We start from the raw sequence: 18,331 nt of genomic DNA, 5'->3' as shown, positions 1-18,331 counted from the left end.
AAGACGCGAAAAATTATTTAAATAGCTATTGCTCCAAGGGTTCAGGGGATCTCGTAGTCGAGCAGTCTCGACTAGAGCTTTCTTACTTGTTTTTTTTAACGATTTGACGGATTGGGCATTTGGGCATTTTCGCAAATTTGAATTTTAATATAGAAAATTTTGTAAGAATTTAGCATATTTTTATACTTTTCTTAATAATGGCACCTAAGCTAAAAGAGACATCGATAGCTCAGAGGAAAATTATCCTGCATTTGCATGATCAAGGCAAATTTTATGCATAAACTAGAGAGATAATGGAAAGAAACCAATTTTCTATTCGAAGCTACGTGCAGCGCTCCAAGGAAGCCCGCAATCTGCTAAGTTCATAAACATACAGGTCGCCTTAAGTTGTTGAACAGCCATGAATGCAGAAAAATCGTTCGAAAGGTGCAAGTGAATCCAAAAATAACATCTACACAGATTACTGCTGAAGTTACAAAAGAAATGGGGAAGGATATGCACCCGATTACGATACGAAGAGTGTTGCACATGGCCAAATACAAAGTGCGTATGGCTAGACGAAAACCGTGCATCAAAGGTGCTTATAAAAAGAAGCGTTTGGAGTACTCTAAGGAAAATTTTAGCAAGCCATCTGATTATTGAAGTCAAGTCTTCTTCTGTGATGAGAATGCCGAATACTTCGTTTCACAAAAACAATATTGAGCCAAGCGTTAAGCATGGTGGTTGTGAGGTGATGGTCTGGGGTTGCATATCTGCTGCAGGTGTGCCTGAATTGGTATTTGTAGACGACATAATGGACAAACATTTGTATCTAAATATTTTGAATGATAGCCTTTAAAAAAAATTCTGTTAAGCTACAACTACCAAGCTCGTTCACATTTCAACATGACAATGAGCATTCTGCCCATATCGTCAAAATATGGCTACCGCCCATGTTTTAGCGCACCCACCACTATCTCCAGACCTAAATAGAATTGAACGCTTGTGGAAAAAATTGGATAGGCGCATCTCAAAACGGGTAATAACAAAACAAGCCGAACTAAAACAAGCTCTTATTAAGGAATGGCAAAAAATTAGTGAAGACTTCACTGAAAAATAATGTTTTTCGATGCCAAACCTATTATTAGCCATTATTAAAGTTTGAAGGATACATACCCAATGTTAATTATAGTTATTATTAAATTTTTTCATAACATTTTTATGTTTTTTAATTTTTCACTAGCTTTTATATCTTCTGAAATCGACGCGTTCATACATACGGACAGACGGACGGACAGACAGACGGACAGGGCCAAGTCGACTCAGCTCGTCGCCTTGATCAAGAATATATATACTTTGTGGGGTCTGCCACGCCTCCTTCTGCCTGTTACATACATTTCAACAAAACCATTAAACCCTGATTTCCCATTGAAAATGGGTTCAGGGTATAAAAAAGGTACGTTGAAGTTTATCGCAAAATTTTGACTGTAAAATTTAATAAATACCCAATTCTATTTAGTAAATTTTTTGTTTCACTAAAAAAACGTTAAAAAACAATTATAAAATTGCTTTAAAATTTAAAAGGCGTGCTGTGCCAATAATTTAGTTCGTCGCAAAAGAAGTATATAGTAACATATAAAACATAAGCACAATAAATGGTATGTTGCGTAAATGCAACAAAATTGAGAGTGCAAAAAAGAAGTCCTAATAGAACTTTGTTGCATATCTGCAACATACCGATATTGAAGAGTTACTCACAATACACAACAACAAGCCTAAAAACTTGATGACAAGCGCATTATTAATATAGTTACCTTATTTAAAAAGTAGTTGTTCGCAAACTAAACATTTTTGTTATTAAAAAAATTTGCAACATATACACAATTCACAAAATTGGCGGGAAAGTTTAATTTGTGTGTTACATGACAAGTGGAATAGTGTAGCCATTCTCAACAAGTAAGAAAGCTCTAGTCGAGACTGCTCGACTAGGAGATACCCTGAACCCTCTAATCTGATATTCTAATCATTCTGCACTTCTTTTATGCACACATACATACACATGCATCCACACGCACGCATAAGCCTGCGCTCTGCTAACTGCGCAGTAAGCAGCGACTGCAGTTGGGCTGCGCTGCAGTGTGGGCAATATTATGAGAATTTATTTGTCGAATAATTTCTTTTGTAAACATATGATCTTAATGAAACTTTCAGAGTGTGATCATATGGTAAATATGTGTGTACATTCCAAAGCACAAGTCTCTAGTACTTGAAATGCGTTTTTTACGATTTGGGGGAGAAGGGAGCGTGGTATCCAAAATCTGTAAATTACAAAATCTTTGTATCCATTAACTTTATATACAACGCAAATTTGAAGTCTCCAGGTCTAAAAATGTTCAAATTAGGCTAAAAAAAACAAAATTAATTTTTCGACTATTCTCGATAAAAAAGTTATCGGACGATTTATCGAAAAAATAAAGCAAACTCGTACTGCGTATGGTACACACGAGTATGCATGCCAAATTTCAGCTCTCTAGCTCTTATAACTTCTGAGATCGACGCACTCATACGTACGGACGGAAGGACGGACAGACGGACAGGGCTATATCGACTCAGCTCGTCACGCTGATCAAGAATATATATACTTTGTGGGGTCTGCCACGCCTCCTTCTGTCCGTTACATACTTTTTCACAAAACCATTATACCCTGATTTCCCATTTTCAATGGGCCCATATTCTGACCTAAAAAAAAAATTCTCATACCACTTTTTTGATAGCAGAAAGACGCGAAAAATGATTGAAATAGCTATTGCTCGAAGGGTTCAGGGAATTTCATAGTGGAGCAGTCTTGACTAGAGCTTTCTTACTTGTTTTATATGAGTATGCCAATGCATATGTTCAAAGTATATGCCAGTCAAGCACTTTTTAGTAGCTCACTTTTAAATAAGTTAATTTAAGGTGTCTTCAATTTTAACGTAGCTATGATCACATTTGTGCTCTCGAACTTAGAGCTTCTTGCCTACCTTCGCATTCATCTGACTTCACATTGTATAAATAGCCTGCTGGGCAATTCTTAGCCTTTATGTTGAGACAGTGATATCCTCCGATTGTATTGTGACAATATTGCGATGTTTTGCACTCATGTAGTTGCTCTTGACACTCATCGATGTCAACACATTTGCCTTGATTACCATCCAAAACATAGCCACTGGGACAAATATTGTTTTTATCCGCATAACAGGTAACATTATTGTCGTTCAATTTATATCCGGGGTGACAGCTGCACCTGTATGCATCGTATGTGTTTATACATACTTGCTCACAAAGATTGGGTATTTTTCCACAGATATCATCTATTAGACATATATAGATACAATTTAACAATTATTATTATTATTATTATTATTATTATTATTATTATTATTATATTATCATTATTATTATTAATATTACATATAATTATATTTATCATTATATAATTATTATTATTTATTTATTATTTCAAATATTCTTACCATCACCGGATAGGACTATTGTTCCATCAACAGTTTCGCGGCTCTCGACAATTTCCTCCTCTCGTTCATCATGATTTGTATATAATTCGAGTTTATTTTTCCCCTCCAACAACGACTCCGACTCCAACTCAGAATTTGAGAAGCCGTCATCAGAGCAGCATAACCGATATGAATCGATATTCAAAAGAAACGAAAACAATGGATCCGTACATTTTTGTTGACTAGCCTTAACAGCTAAACCAACTGGAAATCCCATTACATTAATGAGTACGTTTTAGAGATATATGTACATAAGCTATACAAGAATACCTTGACAGGCTCGGCAGCAATTTGTATACGAGGTTGACGTCAAATTAAAGCCTTTATTGCACGAAGCACCCTCCAATGCAGCCAAACGACCGAGCTCACAATTCTGACGGTCCAACTCTTTTGAACAGCATACGTCAAATGTCGAGGAGCACAATCCAAGCCAAAGTTTAGATATATTTACTATAGTTGAATCCATTCTATCGCATACACTTGTGGTACGAGCATTACGCAAGCCACTTATACAACATTTTCGAATATAGTCAGCGATTTGTTCTTCAAAATGACATGAAACCAAATACAGTCAATTAATATCAGTTAAATAATTTATATTATTGTCTCTAGCTCTCTTGTAATCTCTTCTTTTTTTATACCTTGAACCCATTTTCAATGGGAATGAGGGTATAATGGTTTTGTTGAAATGTATGTAACAGGCAAAAGGAGGCATGGCAGACCCCACAAAGTATATATATTCTTTTCCCTATGTCTGTCCGTATGTATGAACGCATCGAAGATATAAGAGCTAGAGACTTCAAATTTGTTTTTAAATGTCCGCGGATATCGAGTTTATCATTAACAAGTAAGAAAGCTCTAGTCGAGACTGCTCGACTACGAGAACCCTTGGAGTAATAGCTATTTCAATAATTTTTCGCGTCTTTCAGCTTACACAAGAAACACGCACACACACACACACACACACACACACAAACACATACACACACACACGCACGCACACACAGGCATACATACACACATACACGCACACAAACATCTATACACACATCAACAAACACATACACACACAAGCATAAACACGCATGGGCGCAGTGTGCGCTTACTATGAGAACTTAATTGTTTAATAACTTTTTTGTGGACACACGTGTTTCTTGTGTAAGCAGAAAGACGCAGGAAATGATTGAAATAGATATTGCTCGAAGGGTTCAGGGAATTTCATAGTGGAGCAGTCTCGACTAGAGCTTACTTGTTTTCTATATTTAGTCTCGACTTTCTATTTATAAATGGGTATAACGTAAGTTTTTTGATTGTGTTGGTTATGTGGACCTTAAAAGTAAGTCTTTTGTCCAATGTAATACCCAAGTACCTGACATTTGTTTCCCACTTTATATATTCCCAGCCCAATCTGATGTCCGTTGTCGGTACGTAGATGTCTTTTCGTTTTTTTGTGAAAAAAATTGCCTTGATCTTTTCTGGGCAGACTAAAATTTTCCATTGGGAGAAATATGCATCTAAAGAGTTATATGCTGATTGGAGGTTTTTAGAAATGTCAGCGGAACGAATTCCTCCACAAAACCGAGGTGGTGCATTGGGAGATCAGAAGTATATATGTATATTTTATACAGAGTAAGCGATAGACATGAGCCTTGGGGCATCCTGCCGAAATATTGACTGCTGTGGATGAAGCATTTCCTAAATATACGACGTAGGATCTGTTGTCTAGATAATTTTGAACAATCTTTATAGTTGCACGATGAAAAGTAAAATGTAACATCTTGTGGATTAGGCCGTCGTGCCAAACTGAGTCAAATGCGGCTTTGATATCCAGTAGTACCATTCCTGATGATATTGATCTAGCAAAATTAGTTTTGATAATTTTGTTTAATTCTACAAAGGGGCTGAACAGTATTGTGTTCGCTTCTAAAGCCAAACGGATCACTTGGAAGGATATTATTAGAATCAATAAAATTAGTTAATTTATCTTTGTTAACCTTCTCAAAGATTTTGCTGACTGCCGACAAAAGACTAAGAGGTCTATAGGAAGTGAGCAACTCGACTCCCTTTTTTTTGTTTTAACAGCTTTGGCACATTTCCAGACAGACGGTAAATAACATAGATATAGGCATTTATTGACTATGCAAATAATAAAACTGATACCCTTCGGAGTAGGGCTTTTAAGCATAGATTGTCAAAAATCAATTCCTGGTGACTTCCTTTTTTTAAGCTTATTCAATATGCCTTCTATAACGTTGATGCCAAAAAGGTAGTCTGAGAGAATTGAGCTAACGCCTCGGCCTTATCTTCGTCCGTCGAGTGACTTATGTTATTATTGACTAGCAATGGAATGTTTGAGTACTTCATTCTAATTATTTTGGAGAATTTCCAAAAAAGGGAATAACCTTTATCTAAGGCTGCAAGAGTAATATTCCAGGATTAATTTTTAAATTCTAGTATCACTTTGGTGATCAGCTTATTTAGCTACCTTAGCCAGGTGCGCCGTCGTATGTTTCCTTTCTTTATAAGGCTAAGAATGCTTTGTTTCTGTGCGGCACATTGTGTTTGAGTTTAGGTGAAGAGCGAATTTTCGACGAAACGAGCGAATCTTACCCAGTTTGCTCTTTTTATATTGAAGTAAAAGTTAGTTGCGGGCGCGGCAAAGTTGACAGAGATCTCAAGAAGCACTGGAAAATGATCAGATTTAATGTGTGTAACACTCGTGGGCTAGAAAGATAAACAGGACGATTGGTAAGGAAAATGTCTAAAGTTGAGGGTCGCCCGTGATTTCCTGCGGGGTAGTATGAAAGCTAAGTTTTGAGTTCCTAGCCCTAATACTGTAGAAAATTCAGTTCCGATTTTGCTACTAGGCGTAAACACATAATTTTTGGTCAGATCTTAGAACGAGCTGAAGGTAATGTAACTGCGATTTGAATGATTACGCTACAAAAATTTGAAAATTGCAGGATATTTTTCAATATGACACGTTCCTATCTCTGCCACACCCCCTGTGGACGGAGATACATATATCCCCCATAGCTTGAACTTGGGTCTCTAGAATCAATAGTACCTAAAATATAGGTGAATTTCAGCGATGAAGATTTATAACTTTAGGAAATACAGTTGTATCCGCCCGCCATAGCTTGTGATTTTGGGTAGTCGACGCGGATCTACATTACAAACTTAAGCTTTCTAGCTCTTTAGCTAATATGATTTCTGACACATCAGAAAATGCATTTTTCAAATTTCATTTCCAAACTTTAAGTTTACCTTCAATAGCGCCGAAACAAACTGCGCTCATTCGGACAGACGAATGGACAGCAAGTCTGACATTTCATAAAACTAGACACTTTAATTTTTATACTCATTCACGAATGTGAAATGGGTATAGTGCATTTCACATTCGTGAATGAGTATAAAAATTAAAGTGTCTAGCGCTTATATCTTTGGGGATCAACGCGTTAAAAAATATAGACAGATGGAGAGGTTCAGCATAATTTAATGCTATTAGACCTGGAGACTTCGGATTTACTTAATATACATACATTTTATACACAAATTTTACATACCACGCCCCCTTCGCCCCCAATTTGTAAAAATTTAAGTACCAGAGACTTGGACTTTGGAATGTATACACATTTTAGCCTTATATCACGTTCAGAAAGTTTCATAAAAATAATCCAACTACGAGAGATATTATTCAACAAATAAATTCTCATAATATAGCCCACACCACGGACCAAGCGCAGTCGCTGCTAACTGCGCAGTTAGTAGAGCGCTTGCTTTCACGTACGTGTAGATGTGTGTGAGCATGTTATTTTGTATGTGTGTATAAAAGAAAACCAGAACCAGGGTATCTCCTAGTAGAGCAGTCTTGACTAGAACACTCTAATTTAATTTACATTTGTTTTTATACCCTGAAGCCATTGAAAATGGGAAATCAGGGTATAATAGTTTTGTTAAAAGTATGTAACAGGCAGAAGGAGGCGTGGCAGACCCCACAAACTATATATATTCTTGATCAGGGCGACGAGCTGAGTCGATTTGGCCCTGTTCGTCTGTCTGTTCGTCCGTCCGTATGTATAAACGCGTCGATTTCAGAAGATATAAGAGCTAGAGACTTGAAAAATTTTTTCCTAGGTCCGGCTTCAAATTTTTTTAAATGTCCGTAATTAAAGTGCGCATATCAGGTTTATCATTAAAAATCGATAACTCATCCCGATCTTTTTTTATCGATAAAAAAAACCTTATCGAAAACCAGTTATAAAATTATATCTTCTACACCTTTATTGCTAGTCTCCAAATTTTTAATGTGTGCTTATATGCAATTTAAACAATTTCGGTTTTTGTTCAAATTCAAGAAGATATAAGAGCTAGAGGCTTGAAAAATTTTTTCCTAGGTCCGGCTTCAAATTTTTTTAAATGTCCGTAATTAAAGTGCGCATATCAGGTTTATCATTAAAAATCGATAACTCATCCCGATCTTTTTTTATCGATAAAAAAAACCTTATCGAAAACCAGTTATAAAATTATATCTTCTACACCTTTATTGCTAGTCTCCAAATTTTTAATGTGTGCTTATATGCAATTTAAACAATTTCGGTTTTTGTTCAAATTTACTCACCAACCCCCCCCCCCCCCCCCCCCCCTTAAATTCACCCATGCAATTACATGCATATCCATGTTATAATCATAATCTGAAAGTTTCATGAAGATCGTACGTCCACAAAAAAAGTTATTAAGCAATTAAGTTCTCATAGTAAGCGCTCACTGCCGCCCATGCGTGTTTATGCTTGTGTGTGTATGTGTATGTAAATGTTTGTATATGTGTGTGTATGTATATATGTGTGTGTGTGTGTGTGTATATATATGTGTGTGTGTGTATGTATGCCTGTGTGTGCGTGCGTGTGTGTGAGTGTGTATGTGTATGTGTGTGTTTCTTGTGTAAGCTGAAAGACGCGATAAATTATTGAAATAGCTATTACTCCAAGGGTTCAGGGGAACTCGTAGTCGAGCAGTCTCGACTAGAGCTTTCTTACTTGTTTTCGTATTACAATTGATATACGCGTTATTACATAACTAAGCATTGGAATAAATTAACTTTCGCCTTATCTAGTCTCACAGACAAGAATCTTAATTCGTTTGCTCATTATGTATGTATATATAAAAAAAAACTTTGAATACAATTACATATATATAAATTTTTATTTCCTAAAGAGGAAACAAGTATTTTGTTATATACTCAATAACTATTTTGTAAAAATGACTTACCGTCTGCCAACACTCTATCCAAATCACTGAATATAAGACAAAATATAACGCCAATTATATTTAACTTCATCGCACGCATTTTGCTATAAACATAAATTTTAAGAATATTGCTTAATATTTTCTTAAAGTCTTCTATTCTGTAAGCGTTGATACCAGAGGAAGTACAATGTGTGTAATAAGACTGTTCTTCACAACTGACTCGGTTAAGTCGTGTGGGTCGAATATAAATAAACTGAATGCTTGTTTGTCGTGTACGGATTGGAACAAAGACAGAGATAAAGAGACACATGCAACTACCGTATCTCGCGACGTGAAGGCTGTTTTTCCATTCCCATAGATAAAATAATTTCAGAACGTGATAATATCGTTCAAATGTGTGTATTTACCAAAGCACAAGCCTCTAGTAACACAACTGTATTACGTGGTAACATAAATATAAATCTACAAAATCCAAATCCTTCCATTTTTCAAATGCCTCTCCACAATAAATCTGAAATCTCTAGACCTAAAACTCTTAGACCAACAGTATTTAACTTTCGCATACGTATGCACGTATAGCCTATTGAAAATGAGAAATCAGGGTTCGTTTTTATGAAAATGTATGTAACAAGCAGAAGGAGGCGTGCCTGTCTATCCGTATGAACGTCGAGATCTACTAACCCATACATTTTACATGTATATTTGTGTATACAAATAGTAGAGACTTGTGCATTCAGAAATATAAAATTGCATCTGAAAGTCTAAAACAGATCGTCCCTGTAAAAGAGGATTTTCCCAACGAATAGGTTCTCATATTGCACATTGTGTAGCGTGTGTGTATTTTGCATCTGTATTGCATTTATTATTTGTTATAAATATATATGCATACACGAAACTTAGAATAATTGGAATATCAGCTATTTGCAAAGTTCATCACTCTTAACTGTTTTAAAGCAATCTACTTAACAAAAATATTAAATTCATATTTAAACTACGTAAACAATTTTTTTTATCGAAAAAAAAAACTCATCGAAAATCAGTTATAAAATTATATCTCTTACATCCTACATTTAATGTAGATTAATATGCAATTTATACAATTTCTGTTGTTGTTAGAATTTACACCCCACCCCTATATCCACCCCCTCACCAACATATTTGTAAAAGCCGTATTTCAAATCGTAAAGACTTCTGCTTTGGCAAATGCATGCATATCTATGATATAATCATAATCTGAAAGAAGAGCGTGTGTCCACAAAACAAACATTAAACAAGTAAGAAAATTCTAGTCGAGAGTGCTCGACTAGATACTACCCTAAACCCAACAAATAAAAATGCTCATTTAGTATGGCTGAAATTTCAATTTCGATGTATTTAAAAATATAAATAAAATACCAAACTCATTTAATAAAATATAAAAATATTTTGAAACAATTAAAAAAAATTAACATCAGTTGCATCGATCGGGATTCGAACCGCGACTCCTCGATCGGGCGTCATGCTGCTAACACATTAGGCCACCTCACTCCTGCTAGTGGCGCTGGCAAAACTGCAAAACTAAACGAAACTAACTGCTGATGTGATTCTAAGAATCTGCTAGAATAACCAAACTATTAAAAACGCACATAAAGTATAGTTAAAATTTCAATTTCGGTGTATTTAAAAATATAAATTAAATAGAAAACGCATTTATGAAAATATAAAAATATTTTGAAACAATTAAAAAAATTAACATCAGTGTTGCACCGATCGGGATTCGAACCGCAACTTCTTGATCGAGCGTCATGCAGCTAACACACTAGGCCACCCCACTCCTGTCAGTGGCAAAACTCAAATAGATTCACTGCTGCTGCGCCATCTACCAAAACTAAACGAAACTAACAGCTGATGTGATTCAACGAATGTTTCTGTTGTAGCTGCTGCACGTGCGTTTGTTAATTGGCCAAATATTTGATTATTTTTTATTAATTTTTGACTGAATGGAATTTAATGAAACTTTCAGCATATGATCTACATATTATATTGAATATTTGAGAAATTAAAAAAAAAGAAAAATCATTCACAATTACCTATAGTGGCATCTGATTTGAACTTGAATGTTTTTACTCGATAAAAACATAACGGGATGATTTATCGAATTTTAAAAGCAAACTCGACGTCCGCGCTGTATATACGATCATTTTAAAAAAAAATTCAAGTCTCTAGCTCTTATATCTTCGGAAATCGACGCGTTCAAACATACGGACAGACGGACAGACGGACGGACGGACAGACGGACAGACAGACAGAGGGACAGGGCCAAATCGACTAAGCTCGTCGCCCTGATCAAGAATATATATACTTTGTGGGGTCTGCCACGCCTCCTTCTGCCTGTTACATACATTTCAACAAAACCATTATACCCTGATTTCCCATTTTCAATGGGTTCAGGGTATAACAATTAATTTCTCATAGTAACCGCACACTGCAGCCCACGCGAGTTTAGGCGTGGCTGTTTGTGTGCGTGTATGCGTGTGCGCGTGTGTGTGTTTGTGTGTGTGTGCGTTTGTCTTGTGTAAGTAGAAAGACGCGAAAAATGATTGAAATAGCTATTGCTCAAAGGGTTCAGGGGATCTTGTGGTCGACCAGTCTCGACTAGAGCTTTCTTACTTGTTTTTCTTGTTCTCTCTGATAGCTACTCTCTCAAATATGTATGTATATGTATGAATGCATGTGAGCAGAAGCAACAGTATGTGAGCACATGCAGATTACGGCTGTGTTGTGTGCATATGCAGAAGTAATATTATTTTGTAAAGGTAGTGTAGGCAAATATTGTCAAACGGACTTAGCACACTGCACTGGATAACACCTGCTCTGATAAGTCCGTCTTTGGAAAAGTGAGAGCGAGAAAGAGAGATGTGTGTAAATAAATATGGTGAGAAATGATATACAAATAAGTTCGAAAATAATCCCATTATGCCAGACTCTATCAAAGTCGTTAAAGCCTTGAAGAAGACAGATGCCGAACATTGATTTTTATACCCTGAACCCATTGAAAATGGGAAATCAGGGTATAATGGTTTTGTTGAAATGTATGTAACAGGCAGAAGGAGGCGTGGCAGACCCCACAAAGTATATATATTCTTGATCAGGGCGACGAGCTGAGTCGATTTGGCCCTGTCCGTCTGTCTGTCTGTCCGTCCGTCCGTCCGTCCGTCCGTCTGTCCGTATGTTTGAACGCGTCGATCTCCGAAGATATAAGAGCTAGAGACTTGAATTTTTTTTAAAATGATCGTATATACAGCGCGGACGTCGAGTTTGCTTTTAAAATTCGATAAATCATCCCGTTATGTTTTTATTGAGTAAAAACATTCAAGTTCAAATCAGATGCCTCTATAGCTAATTGTGAATGATTTTTCTTTTTTTTTAATTTCTCAAATATTCAATATAATATGTAGATCATATGCTGAAAGTTTCATTAAATTCCATTCAGTCAAAAATTAATAAAAAATAATCAAATATTTGGCCAATTAACAAACGCACGTGCAGCAGCTACAACAGAAACATTCGTTGAATCACATCAGCTGTTAGTTTCGTTTAGTTTTGGTAGATGGCGCAGCAGCAGTGAATCTATTTGAGTTTTGCCACTGACAGGAGTGGGGTGGCCTAGTGTGTTAGCTGCATGACGCTCGATCAAGAAGTTGCGGTTCGAATCCCGATCGGTGCAACAGATGTTAACTTTTTTAATTGTTTCAAAATATTTTTATATTTTATTAAATGAGTTTGGTATTTTATTTATAATTTTAAATACATCGAAATTGAAATTTCAGCCATACTAAATGGGCATTTTTATACCCTGAACCCATTGAAAATGGGAAATCAGGGTATAATGGTTTTGTGAAAAAGTATGTAACGGGCAGAAGGAGGCGTGGCAGACCCCACAAAGTATATATATTCTTGATCAGCGCGACGAGCTGAGTCGATATAGCCCTGTCCGTCTGTCCGTCCGTCCGTCCGTCCGTCTGTCCGTCCGTATGAGTGCGTCGATCTCAGAAGTTATAAGAGCTAGAGAGCTGAAATTTGGCATGCATACTCGTGTGTACCATACGCAGTACGAGTTTGCTTTATTTTTTCGATAAATTGTCCGATAACTTTTTTATCGAGAATAATCGAAAAATTGATTTTGTTTTTTTAGCCTAATTTGAACATTTTTAGACCTGGAGTCTTCAAATTGTTGTATATAAAGTTAATCGATACAAAGATTTTGTAATTTACAGATTTTGGATACCACGCCCCCTTCTCCCCCAATTTGTAAAAAACGCATTTCAAGTACTAGAGACTTGTGCTTTGCAATATACACACATATTTACCATATGATTACACTCTGAAAGTTTCATTAAGATCATATGTTTACAAAAGACATTATTCGACAAATAAATTCTCATAATGTTGCCCACATTGCAGCGCAGCCCAAGCGCAGTCGCTGCTTACTGCGCAGTTAGCAGAGCGCAGGCTTATGCGTGCGTGTGGATGCATCTGTATGTATGTGTGCATAAAAGAAGTGCAGAATGATTAGAATATCAGATTAGAGGGTTCAAGGTATCTCCTAGTCGAGCAGTCTCGACTAGAGCTTTCTTACTTGTTATTTGTTGGGTTCAGGGTAGTATCTAGTCGAGCACTCTCGACTAGAGGTTTCTTACTTGTTTCTCGTGTCCTTGGCTACAGCTCTTTGTAATTGTTCAGTAATGCTATATTGTGGACAATTGAGTTCGAGCAAAATTCCTAATTTGAAAGAATGTTTTTCAAAAACTTCCTTAAAATGCAAAGTACGGTATGCAATTAATTAATTCTGTTGTGTGTAATAAGAGTCAAGAGTGGAAATTGAATCTCTAAGTCTGTTGCACATAGTTCAATTTTATCTTTATCTGATTTACACCAGCCATTACTACTCTCAATGGCGTTGTTCTTTTTGGGATGTCTATTAATGTTCTAAGTCACATGTAAATGGCTGCGCATATGTACATACATACATATGTATAAATACATATACATATACATATATATATGCATAGTGAGTTTCTAAAAATCGATAGCTATTTACCTATTAATGTATCAGTTATAACCGCATGACAATTGATTTTTTAATTCTTACGTCTGACGTGGAGTTTTCCTCCAAATTTATTAAAATGAAACTTCATTTAAATCGAGGTGAAGTTTATGGGATGACACACAGTGCTACTAAGTTTTTTATAAATACATAAACACATACATTAAAAGCTTTAAACGTGTACAATGTTGTATTCTGAGGTCGAAGTCGCTATATGACATAAATAATGACAACTTGAGTTATAAATATACTACTAAGTGTAGAGTTTATTTATTTTTTTACATTTGATCAATATTTTTGTTTATAATTAAGAGCGTTACAATAATGATTATTATTAATTATTATTATTTCACTAATCAGTATCCATTTTGTAGATTTGGTTGCTAGACTTACATACAAAATACAAAAAATACAATATACACATTTTCAGTGGTTTCAATATCATATCTATTATTATCAAATATTTAATTAATCCATCAAAGTTAGCAAATCTGTTTATTAATGAGTAAATTTCACAGCCGATTTTGTTAAAAATAAAACTCATGTTTTATATATTTTGTTTAGGTTATTAGCTGAACAAATTAATGGACACTAAGAATACGGATAATACTGACCAAGCTAACACCATTACTAGCCACATATTTGATTGAAATGGACTTTGAAATTGATTTTTAATCCCACTTCCTAGTAGTTCAGAACATGTTACACGGGAATAATAGACCAAGCAAACAGGTATGACATATTGTATACCTACTCCAGCATAGCTCCCCGTAATTACCACTAGGATAGATAGGTTTTCAGTGAAATATGTTACACAAAATGGTAAAAGAATAGATAAAAAGGGGAAAAGTGCTCGTATCAATATGCTATACGAATTATATTGGGACATGTCCAAAAACAAAGTTTGAAGATTGTTTTTAAGTGTGATAGCGATAAGTGGATAACTAGTGGATAACGTAAGTACCGGAAACAAAGACAGGAAATAATCGATAACAATCAAAAAAGTTGAAAATAAACTTTCAGATGTAGCGTGATATGGTAGAAAATTCAAAGTATACAGATCTTCAACGTACTCAAATGCAAAAATTCCTGTAATCGCGAGAACTATGTAAAACGAACAAATTAAAATGTAATCGTATGAAAGAATTTTTTTAATCATTGACTTGTGTTTAATTGGTGCCAATAAACTGGGCAACGAATGATGGCACATGAACGAGTAAACACAGGCGCCAAACAATGAGGGAATACCATAAAAATTTACGACAACTGGATGTCCTCTTACCCCATCAATGACGAGCATTTTGAGGGCAATGCATATCATTAAAATAAACGCTGATATAAAAATAAAAATCAGAAATATTAAATTATTAAAGCTGAAGAATTATATATGTACATCTTACCCAACCATCGATAAACAACAGTAAGCATTTGCAAATACTTTGTTTTCTGTATGCTGAATAAAACGAGTGGTCCAAAAATCATAGTGAATCCAATCAATATGATCCTGTACGCTATTAGACGTGATATATTATGCTCTTTCCAGCATGTACGGTTATCATTATCTTTCAACTCGCCAAGCAAACGCATTGAGCTTAATTCAGAAATCGAGATATCCGAGTTGTTTGAATGATCATGTTCGCTATACAACAAAAATGAACTCCTTTAGTTAAATTTTAGAATCAGTTATACTAATAAGTTTATGGTGCAAATGTTGTTTTCCACAAACCATAAAAAAAAATATTTGCGTTAGTCTCACAAAATTTCGTGATTGCCTTTATCAACAAATATGGTTGAAATTTTTACAGTTCAGCACATTTTGAGAACTCAGCAAAAACGTCTTATTCACTTGCATGAACATCGCAAACCTTCATAGGTTTGCTTTTTCTTGCCTATGTAGAGACATACAGGCATATATTTGTTGAGAAAGGCCAAAATAACAAAAAAAAAAAAAAAAAAAAAAAAAAAAAAAAAAAAAAAAAAAAAAATTTAAGCTTTAAAGTTGGTATCTAGTACCAACTATGTGTTGTATTGTCAGTTTGTATTTCAAAATGCTTACCATAGCACATCACGCAAACTTCTAGCCACCGCTGCGGAATATATGCTCAAGTCTCCATATAGGTAAATTATAAAGCATATGTAAAACAATATACGCCCGCAATCATTAAAAAATATATTTGCCATTTCACCCAATTCAAACTTTTGTGTCAGTTGATAGTAAGGAAATTGCATATTCTGAATTGTCAAGGGAACGGTCTCGCTTTCTGTATTCCAATATAAATCATTATCTTCTTCATTTGAATTGCGCTTGTAACGTAAGGCTTGAAGAGTTTGCCAGTTTTTTATAGCATTCGCACCCGCCATGGCTTCGATAACAAATGTTACTGTGATATAGCTTACAAGAGCTAATAATATTAACACAACAAAGCTTAGACACCATCCTGATTTGGCGAATACTCCTGGCAGAGTTAGCGCTCCAGTTCCGACAATAATATTGAATATGAAAATAAATCCCACCTGCAATGAATATGAAAACAACCCATTCTCTAATTACAAGTTAGGCGTCATTGTGGCATCGACTTTGTATGGCTCTGATATTGTGTGCGCTTACCAATGGTTATGAACATGTGAAATTAAATAACAAAATATAACAAATATAGGGTATAAAGACTTTTACGTATGTATGTTTGAGTTCTCACCAAATTTGTGTGCGAAACTGAGTTAACAGGTGGAGAACGAATTCCTCTACGCATTTTCTTTTCTTTTCTTATAAAAACTATGTGACCAAACAAAGAGTTAGTAAAAATGTAGTAATTTAGGAACGTTTAGGGTTTAGTGTGAACAAAACTTGTAAATAAAGTTTTCTTTTATTAATCTTTTTATGAGAATTGTATTTCATTTCACTATGAATTGTTATTAAATGTAAATACATATGTGAAATAAAATCAGATTAAAACTAAACCAATACTAGTATTTTTACTGCAAAATATTCAAACTAGTGATGTAAAAAAACATCGATGCATCGACAATCGATGTTCTTGGCGATGTTTTCCGATGTTTTTATTGATACCACTAACCAGAGAACACATAGACCGGACAAGTAGTGTAAAGCGTTTTGCACACTTTTTTTCGGGAGTTATCTCCCAGACCCTTCGTATTTGCTCGGCTCCTCAATTTTTGGGTTCGGGCTACGGAAAAATACGAAAGCACAATCATTTCGCTTCATGCGCTCGACCGAGATGGTCGACACACAGGCTTACAAATGCTTCTGCTAGTTATATCCCATAATTGTGAGCAGGGCCTCCCATGCGTACACACAATCAAATGTATATACATACATACATACATATGTATGTGAACACTTCACAAGATCGACCAAATGCAAATGCTGGGCTTCAAAATTGCTACAGGCAGCCAGAGCTTCACACACAGGCATACAAATGCTCATAGTACATGTAGCATACTGTAAGTGTGTGTGTGCATGCGAAAACATTTTCATTATGCGCACCAACGCTTTCATACCCTTCCCACAAATACTAACGAAATCGCATGGCAAACAGTTTGAAAAGTTCGGTATACTCTTCACACAGAAGGGAAGGCATGGGTTCTCGCTGCGAAGAAATTTCAATTTGCGAGCGCTGCTTGTGCTCACCCAGTGGCGACGACCTGAATGAGGTCTGTTAAAATAATGCATTACATACGAGAAAAAAGTAATGCATTACCTATGAACATTTTTTTCAGCGCATTTGTAATGTACAAAATAAAAAGTGCTACTCATACGACAGAATCGAGCTCTTGTCAACTTCGTTTTTGTATGCCCCTTCCCCGCTAACCAACAAACGATTTTCGTCTTTCGTTGCGTGGCGACGCGTCGTGACGAAATCGCCGAATTTCGTTTTGGACTTTACCGGTTTTTGTATGGAAGGCGTGCCTTCTTTCGTTTGGTTTCTTTGTCAATGCCTATTCCTTTTATGTGTATAGTGTTAATGAGTGTAAATACAAGTGCAAAAATGCATATGTGTGATAATTCCTGTTTTCGTTTTACCCGCCGCGGCGCGTCACTTTTCTGATATTGTTGAGCCGTGCGGACGTAAATTTAAAGGGAAGTATCTGGTATGTATAAATCATCTTTCATGTACTTTTAATGACAAAAAAATTAATAATGTTTAATTTACAGATGCTATAAAAACCAAAGGGTCCACTAAGAAGACCTATATATGTAAGTACAATAAGAAACTGCTTTCGGGTCCAGAATGGTCGACTGGCAAAGCAGAAGTTCGATAATAAGGACAAACTAGATAATAAGACATAGCTTAAGATTTAGATGTAGATAGATATAATAAAATAGTAATAAGACATAGACTATACATTTATTTATAGATATTAAGAAATAATAAATAATTTTTAAAAATTAAAACAAAAAATACTACAGTACTCAAGCGTTTCTATCTTTCAATTGGTAATCAATTAT

At 35.4% G+C, this 18,331-nt stretch overlaps 2 protein-coding genes and 1 long non-coding RNA gene across 13 annotated transcripts in view; 1 reads left to right on the top strand and 2 right to left on the bottom strand.

Moving 5' to 3' along the window:
- LOC108617802 (uncharacterized) overlaps positions 1–9,738 on the bottom strand; it is a 47,329-nt gene extending 37,591 nt beyond the window's left edge. The window contains exons 1-5 of one of the 10 annotated variants that reach the window (XM_089472875.1): positions 8,952–9,702; positions 8,799–8,881; positions 3,801–4,073; positions 3,492–3,734; positions 3,000–3,329 (exon numbers count right to left, since the gene is read on the bottom strand). In XM_089472875.1, coding sequence (XP_089329001.1) covers positions 3,000–3,329; positions 3,492–3,734; positions 3,801–4,073; positions 8,799–8,877 — 925 coding nt within the window. In that variant the 5' untranslated portion in view covers positions 8,878–8,881; positions 8,952–9,702. Of the gene's footprint in view, positions 1–2,999; positions 3,330–3,491; positions 3,735–3,800; positions 4,074–6,140; positions 6,255–8,798 lie in introns of all 10 variants that reach the window. The other 9 variants (XM_089472878.1, XM_089472877.1, XM_089472880.1 and 6 more) reach the window with 9 other exon arrangements.
- A 4,364-nt stretch (positions 9,739–14,102) lies between these two features.
- On the bottom strand, positions 14,103–16,787 carry LOC108620438 (putative sodium-coupled neutral amino acid transporter 12). 2 transcript variants are annotated; one of them, XM_089472883.1, is made up of 4 exons: positions 16,560–16,787; positions 15,920–16,377; positions 15,264–15,502; positions 14,103–15,195 (listed from the first exon to the last, which is right to left on the bottom strand). In XM_089472883.1, exons 1-4 carry the CDS (start codon positions 16,611–16,613, stop codon positions 14,432–14,434), a joined length of 1,515 nt encoding a protein of 504 aa, XP_089329009.1. In that variant the 5' UTR covers positions 16,614–16,787; the 3' UTR covers positions 14,103–14,431. The 2 variants fall into 2 exon arrangements, with proteins under 2 accessions (XP_089329009.1, XP_089329010.1); XM_089472884.1 differs by having other exon boundaries at positions 15,920–16,406; positions 16,472–16,623.
- A 54-nt stretch (positions 16,788–16,841) lies between these two features.
- Positions 16,842–18,291, top strand: LOC149268338 (uncharacterized). The gene is made up of 2 exons (XR_016270821.1): positions 16,842–17,973; positions 18,038–18,291. It is a non-coding gene; the product is annotated as an uncharacterized LOC149268338 (long non-coding RNA).
- The last annotated feature ends 40 nt before the right edge of the window (positions 18,292–18,331 follow it).

Source organism: Drosophila arizonae, chromosome 6 (assembly GCF_054131065.1).
Source record: "Drosophila arizonae isolate 15081-1271.41 chromosome 6, UAZ_ARI_1.0, whole genome shotgun sequence".
In the NCBI taxonomy this organism is placed as follows: domain Eukaryota; kingdom Metazoa; phylum Arthropoda; class Insecta; order Diptera; family Drosophilidae; genus Drosophila; species Drosophila arizonae.
The sequence above is the reverse complement of the archived record's forward strand: the minus strand, read 5'-3'. Positions and strand labels throughout refer to the sequence as shown.